This window comes from Ammodytes marinus, assembly GCF_949987685.1.
Source record: "Ammodytes marinus genome assembly, chromosome: 7".
NCBI lineage: Eukaryota > Metazoa > Chordata > Actinopteri > Uranoscopiformes > Ammodytidae > Ammodytes > Ammodytes marinus.
The window spans coordinates 6,460,248-6,482,824 of record NC_137211.1 but is presented as its reverse complement, the minus strand read 5'-3'; the positions used below and the strand labels follow the sequence as shown (position 1 = coordinate 6,482,824).

At 43.2% G+C, this 22,577-nt stretch overlaps 1 protein-coding gene across 1 annotated transcript in view; it reads left to right on the top strand.

The window, feature by feature from the left end:
• The window catches only part of plxna2 (plexin A2), a gene marked incomplete at its 5' end in the record, with an annotated part of 163,360 nt that extends 141,119 nt beyond the window's left edge, over nucleotides 1–22,241 (top strand). The window contains 8 exons of the mRNA XM_080030937.1: nucleotides 568–727; nucleotides 2,691–2,794; nucleotides 8,974–9,073; nucleotides 12,207–12,397; nucleotides 12,600–12,769; nucleotides 13,259–13,471; nucleotides 13,777–13,927; nucleotides 18,027–22,241. Of these exons, the coding sequence (XP_079887063.1) occupies nucleotides 568–727; nucleotides 2,691–2,794; nucleotides 8,974–9,073; nucleotides 12,207–12,397; nucleotides 12,600–12,769; nucleotides 13,259–13,471; nucleotides 13,777–13,927; nucleotides 18,027–18,122 (1,185 nt within the window). The 3' untranslated portion in view covers nucleotides 18,123–22,241. The remainder of the gene's footprint in view (nucleotides 1–567; nucleotides 728–2,690; nucleotides 2,795–8,973; nucleotides 9,074–12,206; nucleotides 12,398–12,599; nucleotides 12,770–13,258; nucleotides 13,472–13,776; nucleotides 13,928–18,026) is intronic.
• Nucleotides 22,242–22,577: the final 336 nt, after the last annotated feature.

The window sequence follows — 22,577 nt, the reverse complement described above, 5'->3', positions numbered from 1 at the left end:
ACAATATGTACAAATACAAAATATACTTCTTCCTACCTGCATGGGGAGAAAATGAACTATTGATCCCACAAGCTCCAGTGTTGGTCCAACATTAGGGTAGGTGGCTGTGGAGATTTGAAAAACACCAAACAGCCTCCTTCTACATACATGCACACACACACACACCCACCTGCACACACACACACACACACACACACACACACACACACACACACACACACACTCACACACAGAAAGAACACACCCACAGCACTCGCGTGTTGCGCCATGACAATGCTCTGATTGCTCTGACTGGGAATTTGGCTCATTATGTGCTAATGCCCCGGCAGAGCTGGAAATTGGTTTCCCGCCGAAGGTGTGAAATTAGATTTTGGGTTGCCCAGCGAGAGCGGAAATGGTTTCTCCAAGCTCCTGCCATGCTCCAAGGAGACTCTAATGAGGGCCAGGACTCAAGCTGGACCCAGGTCTAGGCAGCAGTAACAGCCGTACATCCCCCCTTTGGCCTCCCCCTCATTAACTTATGTGATTTTCTTTCTCTCATATTCTCACCTCATCTGCACAATCCAGATCTTAAACTGCGTGAACCCGGACAATGAAAACAGTCCAGAGATTCCGGTGAAGGTGCTGAACTGTGACACCATCACCCAAGTCAAGGAGAAGATACTGGACGCCGTTTACAAGAACATGCCCTACTCTCAACGGCCGCGGGCTGTGGACATGGACCTCGGTAAATGGCACAACGCAAACAACAACGCTTGCACCCACTCACCCACTCACCCACTCACTCACTCACTCACACACACACACAGACACACACACACACAGACACTCACAGAGGCATTTAGCACGGTGTAACAGTCCTTCACACCCACAGTTTAGTGTATCAGTCAGAGTGAAAAAGCTAGCCATGTGTACAGATTATCAGTGCATTAGTGCGATAAAAGCTGTGTTCCAGCAGCCCAGCTATAGCCCCGCCAAAGCCTCGGTGTGCTGCTGCCTGCCAGGCCTCCTATCAAAATGACTGACAGTATGTGGTGCATCCCTCCATCTGGCTGGGCTTTTTCTGCCTGGGTGTTGCCTATAAGACACACTAGATCCAGGTCGAGAAGTGTGTGTGTGTGCGTGTGCGTGTGTGTGTGTGTGAGAGAATGTGAGTGTGTATGTGTCTGTCTCTGTGTGTGTGTGTGTGTGTGTGTGTGTGTGTGTGTGCGTCTGTGTGTGTGCGTCTGTGTGTGTGTGAGTGTGTGTGAGTGAGTGATGTGGCTGTCTGCCTGACCCAGGTACCAACTGACAGACAGAGCTTGCCAGCCTCATGTTGGGCTCAACTCCCACACAGTCTGCCACTTTCCACCCGCGCCTGTCCGTAACGCTGCCTCCAATTTTCGACGCACCTCTCGTTCCCCCCTCACGTCACATGGGACGAGAGAGAACAAAAGAAGGTGGAGGCAACCATTCTGGTGAACGCTTGTTGTCAAAATCACGTTTTGTCAAAGTCAGTGAATATCTCCTCACGATCAGCTAGCTACCTGTCCGTACTGTGTGCGTGCTGAAAAAAAAGTCCAGTGTAAATACACACAGCCTAGGCTCTGTAAATGGGCATGTTGCTAGCTACGGTGAGCCCCCTTTTGTTAACATACCCGCGAGGAGATATTTACTGATTTCACTAGAAAAGCTGAGTCCACTTTTAAAATGATACAATTTCTGCATTTGTGTGAGGGTGTGTGTATGTGTGTCCACATGTATCCAATGTGTGACTGTTGTTATATACAGTAAGTATATATTTCCCTTAGAGCGTATAGGCTAGGCGGTGTTGGGAGGCTGTTGTGCCGGGCAGTGATACTTGGCAGAGTAGCCACAAAGTAATACAAGCCAGTCAACAGAGGAGAAAATCAATGATCACTCCCAGCATGAGAACAGCAATGGACTGTCCTCTTGCCCATCAGCACCCTTATTATCATTTCATTATGACACAACGAGCCGTCAGACACACCGGCCTCCGCTAGCATTGCGTATAGCCCCCACCCGGTTCCCCCTGCTTATTACATCTGAAAGGAGTTGATTTTAATTATAGGTCCCTTTTTCATAGGGATTCATAGATTTTTTTCTTCTTCTTTTTATGCTCCACTCTTCTCTTCTTTCTGACTCTGATGGGCAGAGTGCTACGTATGCTAATGCTACGCCATCTCCGCGACACAAGTACCAATTAAAGCACCAAGCCTGCCTGCTTATACATACATCTCGAAACATTGTTCATGTGAAATGCTTCATTAAGATGCGTGTCAGTCCCAAGTCTGCAGAGAGAGAGAGAGGGGTACACATGCAGAGAGCCACACAAGAACGCAGACTGCTTGATATGTACTCACTTGAAGAGAGCTCTCTTTGGGAGCATTGTAGGTTGACGTTTGACCGATTGAAAGGCAATTGAGGTTTCACAAGAGGTGTTTAAGTGACATAAGCATAAGTCATCGATGTGTTAGCACTGTATACATTTGCCCTGCGAGGTTACAGAACACATGCTTTAACCACATGTCAATTCAATGCAGATGAGCTTCTTGATCACTTGATGGTTTTCATATGTATGTATTAAACACACCAAACCTCTATATAAAAAATGGCATTTTATATGGCTCACTACCATAGTTTGTATAGATAGTTAGTGTGTTATTCAGTGTGTATGTTTGTGTCCTCAGAATGGCGTCAGGGCAGGATGGCTCGTGTGGTGTTACAGGATGAAGACATCACTACCAAGATAGAGAACGATTGGAAGAGACTCAACACTCTCATGCACTACCAGGTAAACACACACACACACACACACACACACACACACACACACACACACACACACACACACACAAGACTCCAGTAAAATGTTTTCCTTTATTAAATCTAAAAAGAAATAAAAAGATGTATCAAGAAAAAGGCTCATTTCACTCCTATTTCTGCTGTGCTGCTTTTATTATGGAAATGGTACCACGCAGGCAGGCACCCTCTTGCCGAACTTTGATGTTTTTGTCGCACTTGACTTGTAGGCGGCCAATTTTCAGCTCCTTCATTTGCATGTCCTTGCCTGGTGTAATCCAAGTGACAGAATATAGAGGACAATTACTGTACAGGTGGCAGGAGAGCTCAACCCTTAGAACCGACACTTCTCCCTCCCCCCCGGAGAGATGAAGCTGTTAGTCGGGGGGGGGTAGTATCTCTCTCTCTCTCTCTCTCCCCCCCCGTGTTCTGTTGACTTCTACGCTGGCAACAATTAGTCCTGCTATGCTCGGCTCTTGTCTCTTCATATGTAGAACCAAACAATTGTAGGGCCCATGCATGCTTACCACTATACCTGTTGCCCCCTCTTTAAAGGAGTAGTCAGCAATTCTGGTAAAAACGCTTATTGTCATAATCACTTTTTTGTCAAAATCAGTGAATATTTCTGCCCATCCGTACCGTGTGTGCCCTAAAAAGGAAAACCGGTGTCAAAAAACAGCCTAGGCTCTGTAAACTGGTATCTTAACACTGTAGCTATAGCAAAATGCCCGTTTAGGCATTTTCCAGGAAAATGTTTTTCTCAGCCGAGCTAAGGGTGTAAGGGCAGGGTGTCATATTGTATCATATTGTATGAAATGTAAAGCCCACTGAGACGAATGTTATTTGTGATTTTGGGCTATACAAATAAAACTGATTTGATTTGATTTGATTTGATTAGAAGAAGGGGACACATCATGATGTCCTTCACACAGGTCCTGGCACCATGCAGCGTCTCTCCTGTTTGTCTTCCCTCCATTGTCATTGTGAAATTGTTCTTTCCTTAAAGCCCACTGTAAACCCAAATCCACAACATCCTTCTAACGATGTCATTAGGGGAGTTAGTTGCGTAATAGTAAGCACCTGAAAAGACTTGGGCATATGTATCAATCCAGATAGAATATGTTGTCATTTCAGTTTGATAAACGTTATCAACTATTGTTTTGCTATTGTAGACCAGAGTCTTCCAATCAATCGTCCCCACTCACTCATTTTCCCTTTGGACTTGTTTACAATTTTAATTTTAGTCTCCTGTCTTTTTTTCCTTCTCGCCCTTCAACGGTAATGAACATTATTTTTACCTGCATTTCGAGAACCTTTTCTTCTCTGGTCTCTGTGGTGCCTGTATCATTGATGAAGCAGTGTGCTTGCTTCCACACCATAATGGGGCTCTTCTGTTGTTTTTCGCAATTCTTTGAGTCAGCGTCTGTCTGCCGTCGTTAGCCAAGGGAGACATTAAGAGACGCACAGTAACACGTGTGTGGTCCCTTTATTCATCCCCTCCATCAATTGCTGATCTGAGGACAGCTATTGATCACTGATCTAAGGGTCCCTGCACTGAACATAAGGACCCACACTGTGCAGCTTCAGAAGAACTGCTGGCGGGGAAGGAAGAGGTAGAGGAAGAGAAGACCAATGTAGAAATGAATAGTTGGTTGTTGGAGGGATGGGAGTAGAATGTAGCAACATATTCGCTTGTGCATCGTTACTGTTTTGATGAGCTGGCAATGGCCCCCGTGTGTGAGCTTGTGTGTGTGTGTTTGCGTCATACACCATACCATTGAATTGGCAGCTGCGACAGCACATCTGGCTGCCAATCAAAACAAGGGAGCACAGCTCATTAGGTCTCAGAGTGAGGGAAAAGCTTGGAGAGGGGAAGAAAAATGGTGAAGAGGTGAGGAGGACATTTTGAAAGAGGGGTGTCTTAAATATGCACAGTGAGTCAGGGCAGCATCACCTTGAGTCTTTGCTAATTCTCCCACAGCAGGGAGATGGGGACCAGACAGAGGCATTCAAATTCATAGGGCTCACACAGCCTCCCAAGAAACCCCACCGGCTATTTACCTTACCACATGGGAAATAATGGTTTACATAAACTGGAATATGGAAATTGCACACCTTTCCTAGCTCCCTGCTAAAAAGCAGAATTGAAGAAACATAAATGCACCCATTTAAAATGGGTTCAGAATCTTTATTCAGCACCTTGGCATTCACAGTCAGGGGACTAAACTCCCATCGTCCCTCCCCCACACTCACTATTTCTGTAGTATTTTTTTTTAACAGTCTTTCTTGCATAAGGATAGAAGGAGATAGTAGCTCACTCACATATGCACACAGAGCATGTGCACACACACACACATACAGAACACACTAACATTGCACATGCTCACACACGGCGGACGCAGTTGAGATGGAAGATGTATGAGATTGGAAAGAGCTTTTTGGGATCATTTCAGATTTGGATCTTTTCAGTTGTATAATCTTCCACCCTGTCAAAGGAAAAGGATTCATCAAACCTTCCATCCCTGTCATCTCCACATGTCTTGTGTTCTCACTTGTATCCAGGAAGTAAGCAGGGATCCCAAGAGGTCCATCTTACTTCAGTAGGTAGTACATAAACAGGGGATTATCATGAATTGAAGCTGTCAGATGCGCGGTCTATTTTTTTTGTTGTGTTGATTTTAATTGCAAGCACTCCGTATTCACAAAGGCACTGTGTTGAGCAATTACATTGATGATGTGTTTGTTTGCAAAGTGTTGATTCATGACAGGTGGACTGTGGCTTTCCTTGCATATTAATAATACTTGTTTGCCACATCCATTTGCGTTGACACATGGGCGGTGTGCGTCTTGAATATTATTCCTAACTTATTGCTAGATAAATGACAGCAAAGGGACGATTGCGGTTGCCTATTTCACTTTGGCCAAGAAGACTGCGTCAAAAATACAAAGTAAAAGTCAGTTTGTAAAGTTGCAGCCTCTTGTTGCCTGGCGTCCTCTGTGTGTCCTCTTCTCTGCAGTGAGAGAGCAGACACTGATGACCACACCAGGAGAGCCTGCCAGATAGATCCAGTTACCCCCCCTTATTGCAGACATCACTCGGGGGCATTGTGTGCTATTTTCAACAGCCCCAGACACAACGGATACAATTAATATTGATATCTGTTCATTAATCTAATGCCGTGGTGGCTGTTTTGGCACGTTCCTGGTCGCGATTGCATATGAGTACAAGTTATGGATAGGTGGGAATATGATCAGTTTTCCATTAAAAAGGGGATCCTTGCTAGATTAATCCTGTGCTGCTTCTGCTGCTGCTGCTGCACTCTGAGTCACATTTCCATTGACAACAATTGTAGTATTTGTGAAAAACACTGTTCTCTTCAATGACACATTTCATTTAGTAAAGGTGGTATCGGAGAGTGTTTATTCTCAAAATGACATGTTGTTAAAATCAGTGACTATCACATCACGATACAAAACCTGCTGTATGTATGTTTCGTTTGGTGAGGAGAAATTCACTGATTTTGAAAAAAATGCGTTTTGACAGGAATTGCTAACTTCCCCTTTCAAAGCCAGATTACATTCCATCACAAAGGCCGAGAGACTGGCATTTTACATTCATGAGAAGATCCTTTGCTTGTGACGCCCGAGAGAGGGACATACATACTCCCACATAATGGCCCCATCTAAAACATTGCAAACTATGCACAGGTTGTGTGTTTCCGAGCCGCTGGGCAGAGTGGAGAGAGGTATGATGATAAGCATTGTGATCCTAGAGTCAGGAGTCCAGGAGAGATGGGGACACCAAGGGTAAACAGGGCTAGGACCAGGGCTATGGTGGTGGTGGTGTGTGTGTGTGGGGGAAAAGGGGGCTGTGGAAAGAAAGATAGAAGGCACTGACCACACTCATTCTAATGGAAGGTCTTATCACTGGCAAAAGGGCCCACAGCCACCTTATCACACCTGCCCACACTATCAGCCCGCACACTGGATTATCCCTGAAGGGCGAATCTGCACGCCTTCAATCATTTACTCTATCACAAGGGCCCATCTCGGCGCTAGCCTCTCTGTCAGCCATATAGAAGAAAAAGAAGCAGGGGAAAAACGAGAGGGATGGAGAGAGAGAGAAAGAGAGAGGGAGGTGTTAAAGGAAAGAGGGTGAAAGAGAAGCTATTTCATGCTTCGTAGAGAAAATGTATCAAAAGAATAGGGGTGGATACTTCATGCAAGTCAGCGGAGCCGGTATTGTCGGTCAGTGCATCGTCAGCCAAGATGGAGGCTGTAAAGGATGGAGAGACTGCAGAAATAAGGTTTAGGAAGAAGCTGAGACAAATGAGAAGGGGATGAGGTTGAGAGAGAGAGAGAGAGAGAGAGAGAGACACAGAGAGAAAGGGTCAAAGATGGCTGTCTTGTGTTGATTGGGTGGAGGGTGGGGGTTAGATAGACTAGATTTTTCATTTTTTTTCTCTTCAAAAAGGCCCGGGCGCTGCTACGTCCCTTTAAAGAGGATTCCTCACAGATTTCATTCCAAGTTTCAAGTGTCTCTCTCTAGTGTGGCCAGTAAAAGGCCAGATGGCCACTCTCTCCGACTAATAGCACGGACCAAGATTAGTTTTAGAAAGAGTGGGAAGGCAGTGGGTGAGGACAACTAAATGCTCCCCCCCTCCCCCAACATCCACTAGCGAATAAAATAAAAAGAAGAATTCTGTAGTTGTTTGTTTCTTCTATATATATTCTTTGAGGTTTTCTTCCCGTGTTGGAGCGCCTGGCATTTGCCTTTTTGTTTATCCCTTCCACTGGAGGCTTCGTCAGTTTTGAAGCAAGAAATCCCTCCTCGGGGTTAGGCTCTAAATGCCAGCCAACAAGCTGTTTTGTTGTTTTGGCTCTCGGAGAAAAAAAAGAACCTCAAGTTTTTATGCATTTGTTTTGTATTTTTCAACAAAAAAAATGGATGTATTTCTGTCCTTACAGTAGTAGCATTTAAAAAAAATGATGTACGGTTAAATAGCCATTTCAGGGTTGATTCATTTTCATATTCTACTGTTAATATTAATGCTAATACTCTTCGACTGATCAGAGACCTCTGTTGAGAAGTGTCTTAAAAAAGCTCATTTAAAACCCTCCTTTCTTATGTCTTTCTAATGTCTGAATAATTTTTTTTTCTCAGCTTATCTGAAGTGATGCATCATACAGTACAGGGCCAAGAGCCGCGAGTAAATATAAACCAAAGGGATGAACCTCTATGTCTACCTCTCATTCATGACACACCATTTTTAACACAGCCGCTTGCTCTGCGTCTTTCTCTTTGACTCTGTGCTGCTCTAATGCTATTATTAATACCTGCGCACCCCATTTTATCTGAGGGTGTGAAGTGTACACTAGATAAGACATTCCAGGCTCTGTCTTTCTGACACTCTCTCTCTCTCTCTCTTTGCCTCTCTTTCTCTCTATCCCTCTCTCTGTCTTTCACTGCCTCTGAGCATCTTTATCCCAGTACAGAAGCTTATACGCCGTGTCTCTGTAATGTTTGTGAAGTGGGTGACAATGACAGTCATGTTGTGTACAGCCATCGTGCAACCACAGCACTCTGTTATGATAGAGAAAACACACACACACACACACACACACACACACACACACACACACACACACACAAGGCTTTGGTATAGAGAACAGCAGGGAGAACCGATATGACAAGAAGGGATGGGTTTGCGAAGGGGTTAGGGACATGATTTGCATAAAGGAGTAGTCACCAGGGACTTAACAGTCCCTTTACTATTACAAAATAGTTTAGAATAAACACCCCCGTACTCTGTTTTAATTAAAATATGGAAATCACCGTAGCACGAAATACGCTGCTGCATGCAAATGGAATGAGCTTGAAAAATATATCAAGTTACACTCTTTTATGTCACTTGAAAAGGTAGGCTCATATCATTTTAATCACACTTGTAATTACTTTTTTTTATTAGTTTTGTTGTATAATGTTTATCTGGGAAGTATTGTATGTCGAATTGTATTGATTGTATGTGTTTTTTTTTATCTTGTTTTGTACACAGGTCTCTCTTGATAAAGGGATCTCAATGGGACTACCTGTTTAAATAAAGGATTATCTATGTTATAATACCAGCCTATTCATATCATATGTGTCTCTCTCTTCACACACACACACAGGTGTCAGACCGCTGTGTTGTGGCTCTGGTGCCCAAACAGACCTCGTCATACAACATTCCCACCTCGGCCAGCATATCCCGCTCCTCCATCAGCAGATATGGTGAGTCAGCAGACCAGAGAGTGTACATCCTTGTTAAAGGCATTTCAAAATTGATTACATTGATTGCGAACATGCCATCCAGCGTATAGATGAGGCAATTATGGATTTATTAGGGGCTTATTCAACAGTTAATCAACAGCTAATGCCATGCAAATGTAATCTAGTTGCTCTTCTTGCCTCGCAGACACGTCCAAAATGTCTGTTGTTTTTTTCCCCCCCATATTAATTGTTTCACGTAGGAACTAAGCAAAAAAAACACACTCTGCCCCAAGCAGCTCTGTATGGAGCTTCTCTGCTTTTTGGTGCAGAGAATTATTTTTTGTTTTGTTTTGTTGCAAGGCCCTTTTCTCTCTCCAACTGTGTGTGTGTGTGTGTGTGTGTGTGTGTGTGTGTGTGTGTGTGCGTGCCGCAGTTCGTTTTACAATTCCGGTCCAAACTCGGTTGGGTGGTACACACCAATAGAAGAAGAAAATACAGAGAAAGAGATGAAGAGGAGGGCAGCATAGGAAATATAGTTATTGTTTGATTGGAAAAGCCAAAAAGCTATGCTAGCTGCCTGCAGACTTGCACCCACACATGCATTCATGCACACAGTACATGCAGTAGTATACAGTATACATATGCGGGCAAACACACACACACATACAGTCACACGCACACACACATACAGTCACACAAACACACACACAGATTCAAGATGAGCCTGTAGTTTATGCTGCTGGGTGCCAATTTTGGTCCGATGCCAGACGCACACAGAGCGGCACCAGGCATCTTGTGATTGCTAATTATTCTGTGTCAATGATACTTCACACAAACAGAAAATGATAAGTGAGCATTGCCAATTACCAGGATGAGGTATAGAAAAAGCGAACACTGGCCTTAAATTCGGCACGCAAAACAAAGAGAAACAGCTAACGGTGTCCTCATCCCGACTACAAGCCTCTATTTAGAATGGGATACCTGTGGATACTATGCATAAAGAAAATACACCTTTATTTTCAGTGTAAAATAATGTGACATTTGCGACATTACTGATGAAGATTATATTTGATGCCCTTTAGAAAAAGAAAGTGCGCCCAGTCATTACTCTCTTTTAGACGATGATTATGGAGGACCTCAGAAATGTCAACAAGTATAACTACCAATGTCACAAGAAAGGCAGGACGAAACGGTGTCTGCATTATGTTGTTTTTAATATCGTCGCTTAATTTTAAGCTCTCCGCTTCTGGAGTTTTACACCTAGTCGTTAATATCTCACAAGGGATAATTGAACCTGTCATGCAATCGCAATGAGCTGCTGAGAGGCAGTGCGCCCTCTCTCGCATTTTTATCTTTATTTTGTCTGTGTGTGTGTGTGTGTGTGTGTGTGTGTGTGTGTGTGTGTGTGTGTGTGTGTGTGTGTGTGTGTTTGTGTCTGTACGAATGCTCTGGAGTTGGACGTGCGTGGCATAAAAAGCAGAGGCTCTGCTGGCATGTGCCCGTCCCTCATCAATCATGGGTTACCACAGCAGGCACAGCTGCACCCTGACACCTGCTGATGGATTCATACCAATTTAACATTCAACACTTAGCATCTTGCCTCAATTTACACCACTGGCGCCCCCCCTCTGTAGCCTTATAATACAAAATGTACAGAACATGCACACTCACCTACTATCTAACTATGGCTCCCAGGAGTTTCGGGCTGTATGTCTGTCTGGCTGTAGTGGAAGTGGATCCCTGCTGTGTGTAGGGGAGTTAGGAAAAAGGCTAATGGGTTGCAGTATGGTTTAAAGGAGTCAGTGATTCTGGAGAAAATCAAAAATCACTTTATGTCAAAATCTGTGAATATCTCCTCACAATCCGCCACCTATTTGTACTGTGTGTGTGCTACAAGAAATCTGGTGTTAATACACAGCCTCTGTAAACAGGCGTGTTGCTACAGCTACGTTTGGCCCCCTTTGGCTACATACCAGTTTACACACACCATAGTACGGACAGGTAGTGAAGGTCTGACTCCACCTTTTAAAGGGAGTAGGAAATATCAACAGTAACAAAAAAAACAGTGGCTGGATTTAAGATGGGATTTGGGACCTCAATCCACCCTGTACACACGGGAAATATATCTGGCCATACTCAGACCATAGTCCCTAGTGGCCACTCCACAGACAGGCTCAGGTCGGCCTTATTTGAAAGGTGTAAGTGGCTGTATCGGCGTCAAAGAAGAATGGGAAAAAAAACCCTGCTTTGTTGCTCAGCTGGGCCTTTGAAGACAGGTCACAGAGAGAGAGAGATCCTCATTGAGATCTAGGGATCTTTGGATCTCTAGAGAGCACACGCACACTGCCAGGAGAAGATGTCGGTTAATTGGGTGGAAACTGAAAGCAGCATCATTCAGACTGAGTGAGTGAGTGAGTGAAGAGCAAAAGACATAGAACAAGGAGGATGTACTGTATATATAGATGGCGCTTAACAAATTAGCGATCTTTTGATGCGTTGATTAGCGAGCGACAGGGACGGGTTTTTTTTTCCGACAAGACGTCTGTACAATGTGTCAGGGAAGAGCCAATTATGAGGAGCCAGACTCAAGCATGTCTCAGTCAGTCGGGGCCAGGGATTATGTAAAAGGGAGAAAAAAGGAAGAGAAAATGAATGAGAGTGGAAGAGGTAAAAAAAAAAGCTTAACTATTATGAAGGAGACAGAGGATAACTATGTCCTGCACACTTTATCTTATAAGACAACATGTACTAATGGCAACGACTTGTTCAACTCCAGGGACCACAACTTCCCCTCCCCTTTCATTACTTTTACTCTGTGAAATTATCCACCACTGCAATTTCCTTTACAGCACTGCATGTAGGGAGCAGTTGGTGAGGAGGAAGGGGGGACACACACACAGGAGATAGGGCTTTATAATGAGTTACAAAAGGAGCGATAAGGAAAAGTGTTAGAGGCTGTGTGTTTATGTATGCTTGTGTGAGTTTGTGTGTGGGCGGGTGGGTGTGCTTTTGTGGTTGCATAATAAAAGTATAAGATGCCTAATTTGTATGGTGCCGCACACACAGAGAAAACTTCTGTAATCACAGTCATTTAGGCTCAGTTAATTCTATATCTCAACTCTCTCTCTTTTCTATATATTTCTATTTCTAACAGACTCTTCATTCCGCTACACGGGCAGCCCCGACAGCCTGCGTTCACGCGCTCCAATGATCACCCCCGATCTAGAAAGCGGCGTGAAGGTTTGGCACCTCGTCAAGAACCACGAACACGGAGACCAGAAGGAAGGGGACCGCGGTAGCAAGATGGTCTCCGAGATCTATCTGACCAGGCTGCTAGCTACCAAGGTACACATCAATGTTTCACAGTACACATTCATGCATGTGTAAACGTGTCTGAGGCTGTATAGACGTTAGCTCCATTTTAGCGTCTATTTTTCATGCCGTCACTGCAATCAAGCTGTGTTGTAGGTCAAGTGCTGTGTATGTCATCACTCGTCTGTCCCATGCATCGCTAATCTCTTGTGTACTCTCTCCCCCCTTCTCCCAGGGTACTTTGCAAAAGTTTGTGGATGATTTATTCGAGACGTTGTTCAGTACGGTGCACAGAGGGAGCACCCTCCCCCTCGCCATCAAGTACATGTTTGACTTCCTGGATGAGCAAGCCGACAAGCATGGCATTCATGACCAAGACGTGCGCCACACGTGGAAAAGCAACTGGTAAGGGCCCTCTGTTTTAACTTATATCGCATGTGGCAGGTCCTTAAAGCTATAGTGTGTATCTTATAGCCCCCCTATTCTGCTGTACGTCTAGGTTTTTTCTTAGCAGTAGAATCAACAACTGAAACATCTCATGGGCGCTTCTCGAGCTCTGGCACCAGTGTCAGAGGGCGACACCAGTTTGTAAACGCTGCCGTACTGAGAAATACAGAGAGAGTTTTGTGGAGATGATAAGGCTTTACCAACTTTATGCCAACTTTGGCAATGGCTTGAATTTAACCGACCATTCATTTTATATGGAAAAAGTTACGCACTTTAGCTTTAAACCGTGTCATCAGAACTGCTCAAATGTCACACGATGAATCTACGTTTAAGTCTCGTTAAAGCTCAACTTGCCCGGATCTGAGAGAATTCAATTCCATGACCGAGTGGGATTTTTTTTTTCGTCGCTTACCCATTCTCTTTCGTCTCCTTTCCCCCCCCTGCCAGCCTTCCACTGCGCTTCTGGGTGAACGTGATCAAGAACCCGCAGTTTGTCTTCGACATCCACAAGAGCAGCATCACGGACGCCTGTCTGTCTGTGGTGGCTCAGACCTTCATGGACTCCTGCTCCACTTCAGAGCACCGCTTGGGCAAGGACTCCCCGTCTAATAAGCTGCTCTACGCTAAAGATATCCCCAATTACAAGAGCTGGGTAGAGAGGTAAGACACTCGCCATTCTGAAAACCCCCTTCTCTGTTTTATCCTCTTAAGATAAAACAAAAATGAGATCTCTGGGGAAGGAAAACTGATTCATAATTCTCTTTCTTCTTCTCCTGCACTTTTGAACCGCATTCTGTTAAAAGCATGTTTTTTGAGCAATTCATTATTAGTGAAAGTGATGTAATGGCTCAAAAATGTGACTATTAAAAGGAATCTAGGTCCCAGTTAAGCTATTACAATGACTCAGTGAGTGTGTGTGTGTGTGTGAGTGATGCCAAGTTGTTGCCCCTGGTGTGTGTTCTCAGGTACTACGCTGACATCAACCGGCTGCCGGCCATTAGCGACCAGGACATGAACGCCTACCTGGCGGAACAGGCCAGAATGCACTCCACAGACTTCAACATGCTCAGCGCGCTCAACGAGATCTACTCGTACATCAGCAAGTACAGCGAGGAGGTAAGGGGGGGGGATTTGCACACGCTCAAAAACACACACACACACACACACACACACACACACACACACATTTCATTCATTTCATTTTCCTTTATTTAACCTCGAAAGATCAATTGAGGGGTGACCCTCTTTTACAATGACGTCGAGTTTGTACAGATACACAATATACAATGAGAATACATAACAAGTTTACACACACACACACACACACACACACACACACACACACACAGACAACAACAATTTAAAACATTCAGATCAATTGAATGAGAGACATAATAGCCTAATTAAAACAGTTACAAGTGTAGAGGGGCTGATTCAAAATAATAATTTTAAATTGGTTAACAGTTATGAGTGTATTTATTTTAATTGTATGTTGTAGGCTGTTCCAGGAGTCAGGGGCACTATGGCTAAAAGCGGTTTTACCAAGCTCAGACCGGGCATAGGGGACATATAACATGAGCATGTCAGTTGAGCGGGTTTGATAAAGCCCATCTGAAATAAGCAGCATTTCTGTCAAATATAGTGGTAGCTTTCCAGTCAGAGCTTTATATATAAAAATATGCCAATGTGCATCACGTCTCTCCTTAAGGGAGGACCACCCAACCTTTTCATATAAAACACAATGGTGTGTATCATAAGCATCTCCTGTAATGAATCTCAAAGCAGAGTGAAATACAGAGTCTAGGAGTTTAAGGCACACAGATGAGCCCAACTGTATTTGATGCTCTCTCTCTCTCTCTCTCTCTCACTCTCTCTATCTCTATCTTTCTCTATTTCCTTTTAAATTTAATTCAGGCAGGCTCTATTGGCATGGAAAACAAAAGTTAAGCAATTGCACAATACAAAAGAAAAACACTAGTAGAAAAGAAAAATTAAATGGCAATTAGAAACATAGAACTATAAACTAAACAAAGACAGGCATGGCTTATTTAATGAGTGTGTGTGTGTGTGTGTGTGTGTGTGTGTGTGTGTGTGTGTGTGTGTGTGTGTGTGTGTGTGTGTGTGTGTGTGTGTGTGTGTGTGTGTGTGTGCGTGCGTGCGTGCGTGCGTGCGTGCGTGCGTGCGTGCGTGCGTGCGTGCGTGCGTGCGTGCGTGCGTGCGTGCGTGCGTGCGTGCGTGCGTGCGTGCGTGCGTGCGTGCGTGTGTGTGTGTGCGTGTGTGTGTGTGTGCACTATTCCTGTAAATAAGTTATTCTATAATTTAAATCGTAACTTCCAGTTAGAGTTGAATTAAGGCCCCATTAAATAATTTGTCACGGTGTTACTTCATTACTGAGTGTTTTTTTCCTGCAGCATTATTTGCTTTGTGAGCCTGTGTGATCTCAGATAACTCCCTCCTCTGGAACTACATACCGCACTGCTGCTTCACTTCGCTAGATTCTACCTGCAGGGCATTCCCGGGCGCTGATTGCATAATAATGCCGCCGCCTTAGCAAATCAGCCGCTAATTTGCGGGCAGATTGCGCGTCCCAAATTGAACAAAAGGCGTGCAGAGAATTTACCCCACACTTTAATACACATGTGATCTTGCCCTATGGTGTTCCCAAACTGTTCAAATAACTGGCAAAGGGGTTAGTGAGGTCAGCAGTAGAGTCTTCAGTAGACTTCCCCAAAGCCCACAGGTCTAGTGAGACCAGGCGCTTAACAAGGCAGTGTGTCTGATCTGTAGACCAGAGAGAGAGTGGAGCGTCTACAAGCTCCCAGCATGCAGCGCTGTCCTTTTTCCCGCTTGTGCTAGAGTTAGAGTGCGTTATCTGTTATATAGGGCTCTCCTGAGTGGAATCATAAGCAACACACGCACACACACACACACACGGTTGTCAGATCACAGGGAGCATAAAAATGGAGGGAGGAAAATAGGCAAGGAGGAGCGAGGGAGGAGAGCACATTTATGGAGACATTCTACTTCTAATGTCAGCTCCTCCTCTGGGATGCATTAGCCTGACCTTTATGTTGGACCACAGTGTCTCTCTCTCTCTCTCTCTCTCTCTCTCTCTCTCTCTCTCTCTCTCTCTCTCTCTCTCTCTCTCTCTCTCCATCTCTTATATTGTCTCTCCCTCCTTCCGGTAGGCTACTCTCTCTCTCTCTCTCTTTCTTTAAACCCATTATCCAGTCAGCTTCCCCTTTTTGCTCTAAATCTCATACACTCCCTTTTGCTGCCTCTGCACTTGTAGCTGTCCTGACCGACACATACACACATATGAAGACATATGCAAAAGGCGGTTCATATTGCACGCATACACATGTACCCCATCACTCCAGCACTATCTGCTGCTGCCTTCCCAGAGTGCAGTGCTGTAAAAAACCCTCGTCTGGCGCAATTGTTCAATCCTTAACTCAGTATTTCGCAAAGAGGGTGTGTGTGTGTGTGTGTGTGTGTGTGTGTGTGTGTGTGTGTGTGTGTGTGTGTGTGTGTGTGTGTGTGTGTGTGTGTGTGTGTGTGTGTGTGTGTGTGTGTGTGTGTGTGTGTGTGTGTGTGTGTGTGTGTGTGTGTGTGTGTGTGTGTGTGTGTGTCGGGGCTGTAACCAGGCCAGAGCCACCGCAGCCCTACTTAAATGGATTTGGGAGATGGCGGTGGGAGCTGCACCTGCATACACTGCTACAGATTAATAATAGATTGCTATCAGGAGCAGGAAATGCTGTGCCCGTCGCCGCCAGCCTTTAAGAGCACTTAAACAGATGAGTGGAAGATGCTAGGTGGGCAGACAGACACTGTGTTCATGCGAGAGGACAGGCGGCTAACAAAGGATGACCATGCTATGCATAAAAAGGAGAAGAAAGAAATGTTGCTGACATTATTTCCAGACAACAAGCACTCAGTTAACATTTACTGAACTCTTAAAAACTTAAAGTTGTTTTTAAGAGTTGTTTTTAAATTGTTTTCTTGTGTGTTTTTTGTTTTTTACAGCCCTAGATAACTATTTTTATGATTGATGCATGTTCTGGCCTTTGCTGTCACACCCTCTGAATAAGTATGAATACATAACCAAAGGCAATGAACGAGTTAAATAATTCTATCTTTCCCTTTAGTAATCTCAAATATCACTCAATACAGTTAAATGATGCTACATTATGGGTGGAACTTTTGCTCCCATATGTTTTATTATTTATGTCTTAGCACAGAATTTCTTAAATGTCACATTGCATAAGACGGGGTCAATACTTTATTCTGTTTGAATGATCAATCATTCAGTCAAAACGCTGTCTTCTAGTCTGGTTCTGTGTGAAATGGCTCTACAGTGGCGACACCATATGATGAAATAAAGGCCGCAGGGGGTTTGAATACAGAGATCCATATCAAAGGTGATGAAGACATGGCCCCATTGTGTAGTATTTTTATGCTCTTTTATATTCATATGAAAAAAATCCTTTGCCATATGTGTTGGTGTCACTCTGACATATATTGGTCTTGACAAGGCAGACGCCAGATGAGAGAATGTCGAGGAGAGCCTGTCTGAATCCCTTTTGAACCTGACTTGACACATGCCAAATGTACAAGGAATGGGCGCGGAAGATAAGACGGGGGGGAAAAGCTAATACACAAATATTTGTCATTGTTGTCAAAGATAAAGGCAGTGATGTAATTCTTTTTTTTTCTTCTTTTTTTCATGTGAGGTCCATATAGAAACATTAATAAAAACAGGCTCTACTCCATAAAGAATTACATTATTTTCTATCAAAGGCGGTCAGATCTAAACCTTTAAAGGCTGTGCTATGTAGCTATGCAACAGGAATTTGTGTGGTCTCTTTGTTAACTGCTCTGCCATGCCTAAATAATAAGCCAAATAGTTATCCAAAGCATGTTTTTTTTTTTTTTTTTTTTTTTTTTATCCGATTTCACGTGTCTACCTGAGTGCCTGTGTGATTCTGGCCTGAATGTAGGGTACAGACAGTAGAGACTTGAAATAGTATATACAGAAAAAGTGTAGTCTAGTCACAGTCCAATTTAAGTGTAATGGTTATTGTGGACGAAAAAAATAAAAAAAATTAAATTGAAAATGTTGTAAGTACTGCAGCTTTAAATGAATCATGAGCAAGGTTATAGTGTGAATTTGTATGTCTAGTTTTTGACCGATTTTTATTTATTTTCTTCACAGATCACAGCGGCCCTTGAGCAGGACGAACAGGCGAGGAAGCAGAGGTTGTCCTACAAGGTGGAGCAACTCATCGCTGCCATGTCCCTCGAGAGCTGAGGGTGACTGGACAGAGAGAGCGAGAGAGAGATTGAAAGGACCACAATGTCACTACAGGACCTTCAAAATAAAAGTCCTGCATTACTTATACCTCTCATCGTGGGAGCTAGAACCATGAACCAAGGACCTGGGACCTCTCTGTGTACACACAGCCGGACACACATACAGCTGCTTTAAGTTTGTGATTCTCTCACCTTTCCTTCCATGATGGCATCAGCTCAGAGCCCCACAGACTAAATATAAAAGGCCCTGAAGCTGATAACCATAGTAAGGGAGGAACATCAGCAGAGAAGGCAACAACATGGCTTCTTGTATTTATTTTTTTGTTTGTTGGTTTTATTTTTCTCAAAGGACATTTTCCCTCAGTTTGACTGGGAATTGTGTGTTGTGGTGTGTGCGTGTGTGTGCACGAGTGTGTGTGTGTGTGTGTGTGTTAGCGTCATGCTGAAGAAGAAGGCTCCTTTAAGGACTGCGAGAGCAAAATGGAGGAACAGATTTATTCTCTACTCATTCAGAAACTCACGTTTGTGTGTGAAACGGAGACACAGAAAAAAAAGAAAGAAAAGGCGAGAAGCAGAAGAGCAGATCTCATGTTGGAAGCTGAGTTTTTCGCGTTCGGGAATATCTCAAGATTTTTATTTTTGTACTTGTACATTTGAATATTATCAGTTGCAGCTTAAGTATATCCACCCCAAGGAATCCCCATACAAGTGTTGCAAGTGTAAGGAGCGTCAACACACTACTTCACTGCAGTAAAAAACAGGCCATGGTCCACGCAAGGTCTTCTCTCACTTGCTTCCCTCCTCTTGACTAACTGACTTCACATTACACGGACAACAAAAAAAAATAACTCTTTATCCAATCACAAGTGTACAGGAAAAAAACATGAGACTTACTGTATGCTCATCATCGTAAGAGTCAATGGATCTCGGCCAGTGGTGGTCACGGTTCAGCCAGCATGCTTGCACCTAAAACCGAGGATGGCGGAGTGTATTTAAGGAGTGTCAAAGGCTTTTTCTTCAGCGGTTAGGGTCATCTGTGTAATATGTACCAGTTGATTCTTGCCAATCGGTGTATGTGAATGTACAAATGTTTTTTTCTTAATTTTATTTTATTTTGTTTGTATGTCTTATTTGAGTTTTTTTGCAAACAGAAATGGTCTCAGTTGAACTGAGCTCCCATAGATATTTGCGGTATAGCTTGTCGAGTGAACAACTGCATTATGTCCGTCCTGGCCACTATAGTCCCATCCAACTGCTTCCCCACAAACCTACTATTTACCCTTAAACATCACTTTTACTTCTAGAGGAGAGTGTGTGTGTGTGTGTGTGTGTGTGTCGTCTGCATTGTGGCTGTCACTGCTATATCCACAGTATGTACAGCTATAGTAGAGACCAGACCCGAAGAATTGGTTTCAATTATTATAATCCAAGCTTGTATCTCTTTGGGAAACTTGAATCGACTTACTGTGTACTTTACATGCATGCTGTCACACTTATCAGAAGTGTTTCTAAGTGGTCCATATTTGATTTCAAGTGCCAATGAGTCATGCCAGCTTCGAGATGTTAGCCGATTGGGAGATCTTACTCGCGACCAACGCCCATGTCTTTTTCTGGCACAGACAATAAGAAGCCTATTAGCCTATAGCTGTGTGGGTCTAGTTTAAGACCAAGTGCCAAAAGATCATTGTCTGTTTCATCAAATTGTTCACTATATAAATGTGTCAAAAATCGGTTTATGCTTTACAGAGAGGGTCACAAGCTGGTTAAAGTTGAAGCTAAGATAACTGGAATGGTGAGTTTTTTTTTAAACTCGTGAAAAAGGTACGAAACATAAGTGGGAGAAAAGAGAGATCAGGAAAATGAGGAACAAAACATGAAAAAAACACATAGACATAGCAAATAAATATATACAGTATATTAAAAAAAACAAGTATATAAGTTTCATGTTATGTGGATGATGCGTCTCCGGACTTAAATAACCAAAACGTCACACGTCGTCGCTAATACCTTCTAGCCGGATGACAACAAACTGTAGATTCCGTCCGTCCTCCGGATATGGTGATTTTTTTCATTTTCTTCCGAGATACTATGTTTGCTTGTTGTTTACATCAAGTACTTGAAAAAAAAATAGGTTATAGTACTAAAGGTTTGCACAGTATATCCTACTGCAATTGTGTGTGTGTGTGTGTGTGTGTGTGTGTGTGTGTGTGTGTGTGCGTGTGTGTGCGTGCGTGCGTGCGTGCGTGCGTGTGTGTGTGTTGAGAGCATGATGACCAACACCGGTAGAGGGTGAAAGGTGCTGCTTCTTCTTTTTCTCTGTGGCCTTAGATACCCCCCACCTGCTTACTGTTTCCCGATCTTATTAGTTCTGATAGTCGGGCACACACAGTCCTCTCCGGGCAACCTTCTGAGGACTGTCTCATAGCCAGATAAAGTAACTGGAAAAGGGATAGAGGTGAAGAGGGTATACGGCCCCCCGGCTCAGGCAGACATTGCCTTTTTCGCTCAGCACTCGGCTCTCGCCTGAGCTGTTTGAAGAGAAGTGTCGAGAAATGAGGAAAGAGAGAGAGAGAGAGAAAGAGAGGTGTAAGGAGAGAGAGAGAGAGAGAGAGAGAGAAAGAGAGAGAGAGAGAGAGCCCCTTTAGGTCTGGTTTCCTGCCTCGGCTTTGAAGCTGCTCTTTGATCTGAGTCAGTTGTGTGCACAGTGTGATCAGGAGATGGAAAAGGAGTACAAGAAGAAAGAAGAAGAAGAAAAAAAACATCAAACTAACAGGCGTCTATAGGAGAAATGTAGGATGAGGTGATGACTGACATGCTATTACTGTGTCCGGCCAGTGGGGGCAGAAGTGGAAAAGAGTAGTTGTCATTTGTTTTCCTCATCTGGAAAAAGCACCTTTTTCCAACACTTAAAGCCTCTATTTAACATCTATATAGGTACACAATGGCACACATAATACAGTACATACACAAAACATGAAGTTTCTTCCTTTTTGATTAAGGTGTCTTCCCAATTTCAGCAAATAGAATTGTATCCTCCTCATACCTCACATTGCTTGTATGGAGTAATGCTTTTTATCATTTCAAACAGGACCTAAATGCCTTTTTCCATTTTTTTTTGCAAGGGATGAATTGTATGTTTATTTGCTAAGTCTTAGATGAGCTCCCCCCTTGTATTCAGAAGTGTGACGAACTGTAATCAGTGGTGTGTATGGGGGGGGGGGACCCAAATATGGTTGAGAGTGGTTTTGATTTTTCTCTCTCGTTGATCGTTTATATCAGGATGTTTTCCTTTTGTTTTTGTGTGAGATATTTTTTTTTGCATGCATTTTAATTCATGCTTTAGTTCCGCCCTGTGTTCCATATCGATCTGCGCCCGTTGTTGTTAGTCTAACTGCAATCCTTCCCCAAAGCCCATCTGTACACGTCTTAAATCACAGCTGAATGCACCTTTTTTATTTTATTTGTGAAAGAGATTTTCTTTTCTTTTTTCGTTAGAGCTTGTTTCCATGCTGTACACACATTTCTGGGAACATTTTTAGTTCAGTCTGAACTGAGGAGAGACACGTTTTGTTTACTCTTTCTGCAGCGCAGAATTCCATTTGACTGCCAGTCGAGTGAGATGTGGATATATGCTCCTAAACGCAAACTCATTTTAACCCAAGCTGATTGCTCATTGAAAAATGCTTCGTTTTCTTTGACTGGCACGTGTCATTCCTTATACAAAGCAAAGCATTTATAATCAAACAATTTTATTTGCTTTATGGCATCTGACAGAGGAATTAAAAATCCAGATTCCATGTATTACTCCCAAGTCAAAATATCAGCAAGTATGAAATGAGTATCCTTCCATTTTAAACACATTGTAAACAAACCCTTTGTAGACACTGGAGTTCTGTAAAATAGTAATTACTGGCAAAGATGACGATGATGATGATGATAATAATAATGGCTGTCTGTTCTTCTTGTTTTATAAAAAAAAAAGTGTTGTGAAAATTGTAAGAAACTTAAAGTATTTAAAAGAAGGTTGTTCTCTTGTTTTTTTTTATTTGCTTTGGTTTTGTTATGATAATATATTATTGTGTACCTATTGTAAATATGAAGCACACCTATTTTGCAAGCCAAGGATTCACTTTGTACTGTTGTTATATATAAATAAACTTTGCTGGTTAAAAAATTGCATAGAGCCGACATCTGTATTCGTGTGTTTTTGTCGCGTGGCCTCCCAATTTTGCAAATACATGAGAGGGAATATAGTATCCCCCCCTGGGCCTAGCTGTTCCCATTATGCTTTGGGGGATGTAAACATTAAGTAGGATGTTGACATAGATTCAGTCAAAAACGTGTGAGTTTTTTTGAGAATATATTAGTTTTGGGTTTGAAAAAGCACCATCAAAGTATGCCGAATTCACTATAACAATCATTGTTTGCAGCATACCAATAGTTATACATAAAC